Source organism: Pan paniscus, chromosome 4 (genome assembly GCF_029289425.2).
Source record: "Pan paniscus chromosome 4, NHGRI_mPanPan1-v2.0_pri, whole genome shotgun sequence".
Classification (NCBI taxonomy): Eukaryota; Metazoa; Chordata; class Mammalia; order Primates; family Hominidae; genus Pan; species Pan paniscus.
Genome location: NC_073253.2, coordinates 111,216,029 through 111,228,642, shown reverse-complemented (window position 1 = coordinate 111,228,642; position 12,614 = coordinate 111,216,029). Strand labels below are relative to the sequence as shown.

General features: G+C 36.6%; 1 protein-coding gene across 1 annotated transcript in view; it reads right to left on the bottom strand.

Annotated features, from left to right (window-relative positions):
• The window catches only part of LVRN (laeverin), a 70,197-nt gene that overhangs the window by 48,377 nt on the left and 9,206 nt on the right, over positions 1–12,614 (bottom strand). The window contains exon 2 of the mRNA XM_003826719.7: positions 99–241. Within this exon, the coding sequence (XP_003826767.2) occupies positions 99–241 (143 nt within the window). The remainder of the gene's footprint in view (positions 1–98; positions 242–12,614) is intronic.

Genomic DNA, 12,614 nt, shown 5'->3' with positions numbered 1-12,614 from the left:
TACATCATAATACACTGCCTAGAAAAGCTACTGGTATAAATGTGATTACAAAGCTTATATAGATAGACAGCTAGATATAGACAGAAAGCATTACTTACCTAGCTTTGGCATGTTGGAAAGGGCCACGTAACTTGGATGATGAATCATTGTAATATTAAAAGTTGCCTTCAGAGCTGGCTCATCAAAACAAGGGAAAACATACCTGGCAAATGTTGGTTCCAGCTGGGACGCTAACAGGGCCCTGAAATACATTTTGGGGAAATTTTTATTTATTTTTATTTCAACCCAGTGGAATAAAAAAAACATTGAGAGATGATGGCTTGTAAGTTAGCCTGGTGTGTTAGGGGAAATTTCCTCTCATCTTCCTCACTGCCCATCCCATCACACCAACACACTCCAATTATCATGGCACCTTAGAATTCTCCTAAGACCTAAAATACAAGCACACTCTTTACTTTTAAACCACAAAATAATATTTGTTTTATTACATCGTAAACCTTTAAAACCTTTTACAAACAGAATAGAAACAAATATAGCAAATATGCAACATCAGTCTTTTGAGAACCAGCTCTTTATAAAGCTAGGATTACTTCTTTGAGAATGGTCCATTGCTTTCATCTTCCACTAAAGTAAAAGTCAGGGGAAGAATGTCTATTTTTTTTCTTTTTCTCACATGCCTCCTCTTCTTCCTAGCTAAAAACTTACAAAAAGTTTTATTTTGGACACTCTTGGGAGTAAACAATATGGGTACATGCTGATTGAACAAAACAACTTTCAATTATATATGGGTAAATGTATCAAATCCCTACTGATTCTTCCTCCATCTCCATGGCAAAATACAAAGAGTGACATTATCCTACCACACAAAATACAAAGAGTGACATTATCCCACCACACACTGGTGACTTATAGGGAAAAGCTTAGGGACAAGAATACCCTGAGCAGACGAGAAGATGTCAGGTTTACCCCCTGCAAACACTGCCTGAGTCTGATGACAGCATAGGTCCCAGCAAACAACTTTCTTCTCAAAACAAACAAAACAGAAAAACCCTGCAGTCTCATCCCATTTGCCAAGACTTGCTTACCTGGGAACCCGTCTTTAGATGACAACTGTGGATGCTAAATTCCTTTTTCAACTAAGATCCTGAGACTTAAAGTCTCTGATACATTTGTTTTTGCATCAGGCCCAATTCTTGGATAAATAAGAGGTGAATTTAACAAGGATATCTCAAGAGTATATGCCATCCATTACTTACCCTTGTGATCCCTCCTTCACCATCATAAGGCTGCTGCTTGCATAAAAATTCACACAGCTTTAGGAAGGACACATAGGACAGTTGGCACGTGCAAACAACTCTCAGTCAGCTATTTTGAGGTGTCATAACCTCATTGTATTAACAAAAACAATAATTTATAGTAAGGCCTGTTTTGGCTTATTTGCTCTTGCCCACATTATTATATGCTTACTGGCATAGACTGGAACGAGCCCTGTGGGCTCTGGCACCAGCTACTTTTGCTGTAAGACCCTACTCCACTCCATCTACTACCAACTGAGCAATCCTGGACAGTCACACAATCTTGTTAAGCCCCAGTTTCCCCACCTAGAAAATAATGACACTATTTACCTTGTACTGCTGTTTGAACTTTTAAATTATTGGTAATTAAATTTACCAATAAATCACCTTTGAATTCTCCTATATCCCTTCCAATCTCACAAATCATTCTTGATACAAATGAACTATAGAAGAACTCAAAGAGGGATAAGTTACAGGATGGAATGGATGCTTGGAAATCACTAGTTACAGATGCATCTTTAAAAGTCCCAGGGTTGGGGGAGGTGGGGATGGTTAATGGGTTCCAAAAGAAAAACAGTTAGAAAGAATGAATAATAACTAGTATTTAATAGCAAAACAGGGTGACTACAGTCAAAATAATTTAATTGTACTTTTAAAAATAACTAGGGTATAATTAGTTTGTCACATAAAGGATAAATGCTTGAGGGGATGGATACCCCATTCTCCATGATGTGATTATTATGCATTCCATGCCTATATCAAAGTATCTCATGTACCCCCACACATATATACACCTACTATTATACCCACAAAAATTAAAAATTGAAAAAAAAAATGTTCTAGGGGCTACAGCTGACCACAGATTAAACATGAGTCATATTCATCTCCCTAGTAAATTTGAAACTGCTAGAAATGAGAGGTTATGTATCTTTTTCTTCTGTATCATTTATAATAGTTGGCAAAAATCTGGGTTCATAGCAATTGTGTAAGTATTTGTTTAGCCAATAACTAATATAAAATAAAAGCAGCATGATATCAGTATATGCAAAAGAATATAAAGTACTTTGGCAGAGTTTGTTATAATGGCATTTGTTTTATGGTTTTGGTTACTGTCTTTAAGGGGATGGGACAAAGTAGAGAAAATTGAAGCCATTGACAATATAGTGGAAAGAACAGGCGTGAACAGGAAATTCAGCCACCTGAGTTCTTGCTTGGAATCTGTAAAGACTGTTGTGTAACTTTGGGAAAGTTGCTTAATATACCACTTAAATTTTCTATGAAATGTAGATGATCTCTAAGGCCACTCAGAACTCTAAAACTGTGATTCTAAGAGAGATTAAGATATCCAGCAGGATGGAAAAAGAGCCCATGAGTCATCTAAAGTTGGGAGAAACAACCCCCTTCCAGGTTCATGCATGGCCTTCAGGAGGTCTTTGAGCCCTCTGAAATTGTAGGATATTCTGTACAACTGGTGGCATATTAAAAAATACATGCTCATGTATTTTTTAAAAGCCAACAAATGCCTGTTGTCTTTGTAACAGAAACTATAGGAAGTAAAGCTTGATCATACGTTCTCAGCTGCCATGACCTCAGAAAGCTTATGAATCTCAAAGAGACTGCAAAGTGGGGAGCGGAGAGAAAATTAGACTCTTCAAGGAAGTGGGAAACTTTTATTTTACAGGTTCCAAAAGTGAACCTGGAGTGTAAAAGCAGGTGGAGACGCCAGCTTAAAGAGTCACCACTTCAGCAAATCAAACATCAAGCAAGCATCTTCCAATTCCATGATTCAGGTCTCCAGATAAGTAAAATAAAGTCTCTCAAATTTAATTCAACTATTTCCCTCCCTAGTTTTATGCAAACAAATCAAAAGTTAGGGGAAAATCCCTACGACACACAGCCTTTGGCTCTCAACCTTAACTGCAAAAGTCAAGTCTAACCAGCAGCACATATGATCTAGTTATGCCACCTCTGAGAACCTCACAGTGGTGTTTCCTTCCCTTTTCTCTGTGCTTTGGACTCAAGCTACCCTGTAAAGATATTTTGACCTCAGAAAATAGAACCATCCACCACCCTCTCCTCCCTTCAAATCTCACTGAAACATGCTATTATGGTGTCCATTAAGTCTGTGTTTAGAATGGTCAGCTGGTGAGGGAGTTAATTTGGGAGAATTTGTCTCCTTGTGGGTCAGTATTGCAGAGCGACTTTCCTGCCCTCTTGTCTGGAAAGAGAATCATGGACTCACTGTTTTCTTGTGCTGGAAGTGGATCATGGACTCACTGCTTTCTCTGTGGTCAAGAACCACATGACACCCTTGGAGAATAAACCTACTACAACATAAAAAAAATCTACTGCATCCACTCAGTAAGCTATTTCATTCCAAATTATTTTATGAACTTTGTATGTCTACAGCTCTACTTAACAAGTGCTGAATAGCATAGCCGGTCAAGTATTAAATAAAACTCTTAGGCAAGTTGTCCTCCCACAGTTTTTTTACACAATAACACACTCAGAAATCAAAATGTTTAGTAGAGCCAGATGTTACACTACTGGACTGTGGTTCAAGGGTTGGCTTATGAATCACGTTTGTTTATTACTTGTGTAATAGAATCTGAAAACTGAAGTTTTCACCAGGCAATAAAACATAATAGATATAAAATTCCAGAGAAAGGTGCCAAAACATGTTATGAAGATTTTCAAAATAAATGGCCTTGAGAACCTGGGTATGCCTGTTGGGCTTCTCAGCTACATGAGGGCCCCAGAAGAAGGGTCAGAGAATGGAGACAAAAGAGATTGGAGAAGATATCTCTTGATGGAGGGGAGGGGGAAGCATTATTTTGCCAAGCTTTCCACGCTCTCAGGGAGTTGGGAGGAGGGGCAACCTTCTAACTGTGGGCTTGGAGGAGAGAATCCCTCAGAGAGCAGTGAAAGTGTTTCCTGAGGCTGAGAGGCTTAGAAGCCCAACTTACTTTTGAGAAAGATGAAATTGATGGTATGGCCAAGGTCTAACTCCTACCAGGTGGGGATCTAAAAGGCATGAGAATGGCTGACTTCTTTGGAGTGCTGCTGCCTTGGGACTCATGCCAGTCCCAGGCCAGGGAAGCATGAGCATTCCTTGCAAGAGCTGTGTCCCCTACCATACAAAGTGAGCCAATATGGGGACTGTCTTGATTTAGTCCAGTAGAGCCACCTGGAGGAGGCTGGAGGAGCTTTGAGATACGCTGCTTGGTGTCTAGGGGCTAAGGGAGAAGTCATGATGACTACCAGAACAAAGAAATAGAAGTTGCTGAGTCAAGGAAATTGTACAAAAAAAGAGGGAAAACACTGAAGAATCCAGAAAAATGACATCTCAAGGGGAAAATGCATCTGTAAGACCAGAATAAGACCAAATGACAACAGTGCCAGCTCAAGTAAGAAGTCCTATGTGTCACCTCTCCCTGTCACCCCCAGCCCCATGGACTCCCGTGGAATCAAAATAGCAGCTATCAAGATAGGCAAAGAAGAGTAGAAACGTGAGGTAAAGAAAAGAAGAAGGACTACCACCCTGTACCTTACTGCGGGCTTCCATCCTAAAAACTAGCCCAAGAGTAGGGAGTGGAAGATGGGAGAAAATGGAGGTGGGAGAGAAAGAGGTTTAACAGTAAATTAAGTTCAAAGGTTTGAATATTACACAGGACTGGATTTTCTAATTTTCTCATCTAACTTACTTGTGACTTAGTTACTGTAGATCACCTGTCACTTAAGAATAAGCAGGAACTTATAGGCTGCTGGGGTCCTCATGCAGAGCAGAAAAGTTACCCCACAGACTAAATTTCCCACTGTAAAAGGACAATGGAAAAACAAAGTTGTGTTTTTACTAATCTGTAAGCTATGCTTTTTCAATATGCTAGCTATACCTATTTTCAAAAGACACAGGATCTGAATCTTTGCTGTGCAAAACCATCTCCCAGAGAGGACTGCTCAGCCACATGAAATATGTGGGTTTGACACCTTTATAGGATAATGAAATGACATTTTCCTCTGTGACACCAGCATCACGTGTCTGGCACTTGAGTTCTCTGACCTCGTTTTGAGACTTACAAATTCTTTTCCTGATACTGCTCAAATTTCTGTCTTGTGTGTCATACCCTAATCACCATGCCAGATTTCCTAGCATAAACAGCAACTGCAAGAAAGTCTGTTTCTATTCTCTGTTCACTCTGTCTAAACCTGCACAAATTCATTGATTTTAATCATGCTGCTTTCACCTTTATTTGGCCCCCAAAAATATCCTAATTTTCACCAACTATTTCACACTTTCCTTACTTGATCTTGATTTTTCTATTTTCATTTCTTTAAATATCTTTCAGTTCCTTCTTTTCTTTAATCAAGGGAATGCTAGAATCAAAAATGCAAGAAGTATTCTGGGAATCTTTGAACAAAAGTGGGATTGTATGAGTTCTCTTATTAAATTACAAAAGTGAAGAGACCTTAAAGAGTCCCACCATCTTAATTTACAGATGTGAAAACTGACTCCCCAGGAGTTTATGCAACGGATTAGACAACCAGCAAGTGCACAGTGGTACCAGAATCAGGGATCCAGGTCCCAAGCCTGGGGTCCTTTCCAATGCACTGACTACTTTGAAGTACATAACGTAATAAATACTAAAACTAAACTAAACTGAGATGTCATGAAGACGACTAGAGATTAACTTTATAATTAATAGCATTCCCAAATCTAAAGATAATGAGACTTCTGTTTGCCACCACAGGGAGTAACATAGGCTCAAATCAGCCTTCTGCTGAAAACAGTTTTAAAACCTGACAAAATATATAAAACAACTATTTCAGACGTAAGATAACCAGAAGCACAGGACTGTGATCCTCAAGACAAGAGAAACAAGCAAAGCAAATGCTACAATTACCCTGTTTTTCTGCCTCGAAGCAGTTTCTAAACTGCAGCACAGGAAAGGGAAACTGAAACAATTCAGTGGTCTCACTGAGTTGAAGAGACAGACATTAGAGTTCAGGGACACCTAGACAGCTAGAATTTGCAGAGTAGAGTATAAGAGAAGAGGTAACTATGCAAAGAAAGACTTCCAGAAATCTGTATAGGATTCCCCTCAAGTCTTTGGACAAATACTAATCATCATGAGGTCAGGCAAAGAGAAGCTGTTGGGGAAAGAATAAGTACCAGGGAAGGGTAAGCTGAAAACTTCCCAGAGTTCACACACTGTTTGGAGTTGTTGGAATTTTCTCAAGCCAGAGTATTGAAATCTTCAGAATATATAGATTATTCAACAGAGGGAGACCAGATGGGTGATGCCTGAGTAGTGGCCTAAAGTAGCCCTAGAGTAAAGGCTTCTTTAGAGTCACTCTCAAAGAGCTTAAAAACATGGCTCAAGAGAATCAAACAAGGATCAACAGGATCACCAAGTAACTTCAGTTACTATCCAAAAGGGCCAGCATTCTCTAAGCAATATAACCAAATCCAGCATCCAACAACATAAAAATTTAAATGTCAGGCATTCAATAAAAAATGAGAAAATACTGAAACATTTGGAAAGCAAATAATGCAGTTCTAAATAACACAGGAGTCAAAGATAAAATCCAAATGGAAATTAGAAAGTATTCTGAACTTCCAAAAAAAAGATAAAAACAACATAACATCATTTGTGGCATGGCATTAAAGCAATAGTTAGTGGGAAATTTATAATATTAAATGCCTATATGAGAAATAAAAGGGTCTTAAAGTAATAAGTTTGTGTCAACCATAGTATAGAAAAAGTAAAAATAAAGCCCAAAGTAAGAAGAAAGTGGATAATAAAGATCAAAATATAAATCGGTGAAATAAAAAACAGAAAATCAATAGAGAAAATCAATGAAGCCAAAAACTGGTTCTATAAGAAGATTAGTAAAATAGGTAAATCTTGACACCAGTCCTACAACAGCATGGTCAGGTAGTGCAGAGCTGGTCAGACGCACTTATTCTCATCTAATCAAAAAGTAGGAGCCAATGCCATTATCTGGGTCATTGCTGTCTGGCGAAGCTCAACAGTATCCTGAGCACCAGAGAGGAGACTGGCAGAGGAACTGAATCAAAGAGGTTGTGAAGGATATAGGGGTGGCAGAAGTGGGAACCAAAGAGACCCCTCTAAACCCCGGAGGCTGTGGCCGCTAGTCACTGGGAGCCACTGCTCTGTTTCGGATTGAAGAACAACTTAGTTGGTGTGGTGATCAGTCACGGTGGGTCAAAAATAAAGGATAGCCAAAGCACAACAAACATCAAAATCCAGATAAAGAAAAGGACATCTGGAATCATTAGTCAACATTTTTGGCAGCAAGGCGATGCAAACAAAAGCAAAAGTAGTAATAGATAAATGTGTTTTTTAAAAAACAAATTACAGTTCAGAACACAGAATTGATTTAAAAACCAATTGAGAAAACCTTTTACAAAGAGTCAACAACAAGTTCAATATCCCAAGTGCAAGTAGACAACCGGAGGAAGGCAAATTTTAATATAATGTGTGATGACTTGAAAAATGGTAAGAAACATCCTATCCCCAATCCTAGTTGCACATTTGACGATGCCTTTCAATGTTGTTCTGAAGTTATGGAAAACATTAAAAGGGCAGGTTTTCAAAAACCAACACCTATTCGGTCACAGACATGGCCAATTGCTCTGCAAGGAAAAGATCTTACAGGGATAGCCCAAACTGGTACAGGAAAAACATTATGCTATTTAATGCCTGGATATATTCATCTGGACTTCCAACACATAGAGGAAAAAGGAATAGACCCGCATGTTAGTCCTTATGCCCACTCAGGAGCTAACTTTTTAAGTGGAAGCTAAGTGATGCAATAAAAGTTTAGAAGTATTTGTGTATATGGTGGTGGAGATGGAGACAAACAAATAGAAGACCTTAGGAAAGGTGTTGATATCATATTGGCAACTCCCAAAAGACTGAATGATCTGCAAATGAATAACTTTGTCAGCCTGAGAAGTGTAACCTACTTGGTTTTAGATAAAGCAGACAATATGCTGGACATGGGGTTTGAACCCAAGATAATGAAGATTTTGTTAGATGTGTGCCCAGATAGGCAGAATATTATGACCAGGCAACTTGGCCATATTCAGTTCATTGACTCATACAATATTATTTGAAAGAGCCCATGCTTGTCTATGCTGGTACACTGGATCTGGTTGCCATTAAGTTTAGTGAAGCAAATATAATGATCTCCACAGAGGAAGAAAAATGAATTTATATCCAAAGTTTTCTAGATATTATTTCACCCAGAGACAAAGTGATTATCTTCATTTCCCAAAAGGCAGTTGCAGATCATTTATCAAGTGACCTAATACTTGGAAATATATCAGTAGAGTCTCTGCATGGTGATACAGAACAGAGAGATTGGTCGGGAAAGAGCATTAGAGAATGTTAAAATAGGTCAAGTGAATATTAATTGCTACCGACATAACATCCTGAGGTCTTGATGTCCATGATATTACAGATATGTATAATTACAATTTTCCATGGAACACTGAAAAATATGTACACTGAATAGGGTGCACAGGAAGAGCTGGAAGGACTGGAGTGTCAATTACACGTGTGACTAGAAATGATTTGAGGGTTGCCACCAAATTGATGAATATTTTGGAAAGAGCAAACCAGAGTGTTCCAAAGGAGTTTGCGTCAATGGCTAAGAGACACGAGGAACATCAACAACTAAAAAGGAAATGGGAAGACTTCAAGGAACGCCCAAGAAGTTTTATTAAGATCTTTTATTGAAAAGTGTTACTAGCTTACCAGACGTAAAACTTTAATAACATATATAGTTTCAAATGCCTGCTTTCTTAAACTAGGTTTTGTCAGCGTTACCACTAAGAGTTTTTAACATCATAAATTGTTAGGTGTTACTCTTTTACTATTACCTAAAGCCTAGTGAATGTACCTTTCGAGTTGGTAGGTGTATAGATTGGTATAACCTCCTATGAACAACTTGGTAATGTATAAATTATAAATACATAAGCCTTTTGATCTGGCAATTTCTCTTCTAGGAATGCATTCTACAACTATGTCTGCAATATCTGTAGTATCAAAAGACTAACTGAAATGTCTAGAAAGAGACTAGATGAAGTATAAAAAGCAAAGAACTTTCTACTATGATGGTGGACTTAGCTAAAACAGGAAACTTTACCTCCTACTTCAAACTCAACAGAAATGCTAGAGAAAATATTTTTGAAAAAGGTGTTCCCAAAGCTGGGTTATGAATGGGGGCTTATTATATTCTGTATATGTTTAAAGAATTTTCCATAATAAAAAGTCCATATTTACCAGCCTCAAAAAAAGATAAATCTCAAGGCAGACCAAATAAACTTATTGAATATTAGAAGTAGAAGAAACCTATGAAAGCTGAAGAAACTGGTTAGACAACTAGTAAGTGGTAGAGTGGTACTAGATAAGGGCTCCAGCTCCCAAAGAGAGAAGACACAAATTTCCAATATCAGGAATAAAAGGTGATGTCACTACAGAGTTTATAGATGTTTAAAATAATAAGGAAATATTTTGAACAATTTTGTACTTACACATTTGGCAACTTTGATTAAATGGATAAGTTCCTAGAAAGACACAAACTGCCATAGTTTACTCATGAAGAAATAGATAACCTAAATAGCCCTGTATCTATTAGATAAATTTAAGTCATAGTTAAAAACCATCCCACAAAGAATTTCTAGGCCCAGATAGCCTCATGGGTGAAATTCAATCAGACGGTTAAAGAAGAAATATTACCAATTTTATATAAATTTTTCTGAAAATCAAGGAAAAGGGAATACTTCTGAATGCATTATTTGAAGCCAGTGTTACTTTGACATCAAAATTGGACAAATACATTGCAATAAAATGACAACTACAAGTCAATAACTCTCATGAACATAGAGCAAAAATTCTAAGCAAAATTTGAGCAAATCAAATCTAATAATATATTAAAAGGCTAATGCATCAAGAACAACTGGAATTTATTTCAAGAATTCAAGGTAGACTGGGTGCAGCGGCTCATGCCTGTAATTCCAACACTTTGGGAGGCTAAAGGAGATGGATTGCTTGAGCTCAGGAGTTTGAGACCAGCCTGGGCAACATGGCAAAACCCTATCCCTACTAAAAATACAAAAAATTAGCTAGGCATGGCAGCATGTGTCTGTAGTCTCAGCTACTCAGGAGGCTGAGGTGGGAGAATCACCTGAGCCCTGGAAGTCAAGGCTGTAGTGAGCTGTGATTGCACCACTGCACTCCAGCCTGGGCACCAGAAGTGAGACCCTGTTTGGAAAAAAAAAAAAATGCAAGACTAGTTTATCATTAGAAAATCAATGTAATTTACCATATTAACAAATTAAATAATAAAAACTATATAATCATCTCAAAAGATGCAGAATACACATTTGATAAAATATGACATCCATTCCTGATCATAGCTCTCGGAAAATTATAAATAAAAGGAAACGTTCTCAACCTAATGAAAAGAATCTACCAAAAAAAACCTTATAGGAAAAATCATAATTAATAATTAATGATGGAAGACTGAATGCTTTCACCCTACAATAAGAAATGAGACTAGAATATCTTTACCTACTTTTTCTATTCAATGTTGTATTAGAAGCTCTAGTCATTGAAATAAGGCAAGAAAAATAAATAAAAGGCGTTGAAACTAAAATAGAAGTAAAACTGTCTTTATTCAAGACAGTATGACAACCTATGTAGAGAATTTAATGGAAAATTAAAAGCTTTTTTTTTTAAATAAAAAGATGCTAAATGAAGAAGTGATTTAGCAAAGTTGTAGCATACAAGATCAACAAGCAAAAATTAATTAGCAACAATTAGAAATTGGAATTTTAAAAAATATCATTAACAATAGATATTTAAAATATAAAATACCTAGGAATGAAACTGACAAAATATGTGCAAGATATATACAGTGAAACGTATAAAACCTGAATTCATAAAATAGTTACGAACCTATTTTTCAGTTGTGGCTTGTCTTTGTATTCTTTTAACAGTGTCTTTCAAAGAGCAGAAATTTTACATTTTAATGAAGCTCAGTTTATCAATGTTTCCTTATATATATCAAACTTTTGGTGGTGTATCTATGAAAACATTGTCTATCCCAAACTCATACAAATTTTCAACCGAATTCATAAAAATACTTGAATTTACAACTGAATTCATAAAAAGGCTTATACATGAATATTCCTGGAAGCTTTATTTGTAACAGCTCAACACTGAGTAAAGAAGACCTAAATAAGTAGAGAGATATACCATGTTTATGGGTTAGAAGAGTCAATATTTTTAACATTTGGATTCTCCTCAAATTTTTCTATAGAGTCAACATAATCTCCGTCAAAATCCCAGCAGGTGCTTTTTTTTCTTTATTTAATAGATATTAACAAGCTAATTCTAAAATTAATATGGAAATGCAAAGGACCTAGAATATCCTAAATAACTGGAAAAAAGTTGGTAGATGAATAACACCTAGTTTCAAGATGTGTTACAAAGTTACAGTAATCAAGACAATACAGAATTGGCATAAAAATACACAAATGGATCAATAGAACAGACTAGACAATCAAAAAATATACCCACATATATACGAAAAACTGATTTTTTTACAAAAGTGCAGACACAATTCAGTACAGATAGCATAGACTTTTTAACAAATGGCAGTGGTACAGTTCAATGCCCACAGGCAAAAAAACTCTTTAATCTATACCTCACACCATATGCAAAAATTAACTCAAAATGGATCATACATCCAACTATAAAACTTCTGAAAGAAGGCATAGAAGAAAATTTGTATGAGCTTGGGATAGACAATGTTTTCATAGATACAACAACAAAAGCTTGATATAAATAAGGAAACATTGATAAACTGAACTTCATTAAAATGTAAAACTTCTGCTCTTTGAAAGACACTATTAAAAGAATACAAAGACAAGCCACAACTGAAAAATTATTTGCAAATCATGTATTTGAGAAAAGATCCTCTCTAAATTCAACAATAGGAAAACAAACAGCCCAAGAGAAAAATGGACTGAAGATTTTATCAGACATTTTGCTAAAATAGATGGATGACAAATAGTTACAGAAAATGATGTACAACATTTTTAGTCATTGGGAAAATATAAATTAAAACTGTAATGAAGAACACTATACACCTATTAGAATGGCTGAAATGAAAAAGTCTGGCAATACCAAGTGCTGGTAAGGATTTGGAACAACTAGAATTCTCCCATATGTTGATAAAAATTTTAAATGACCAAACTCCTTGGAAAACAGTTTTGCAGTTTCT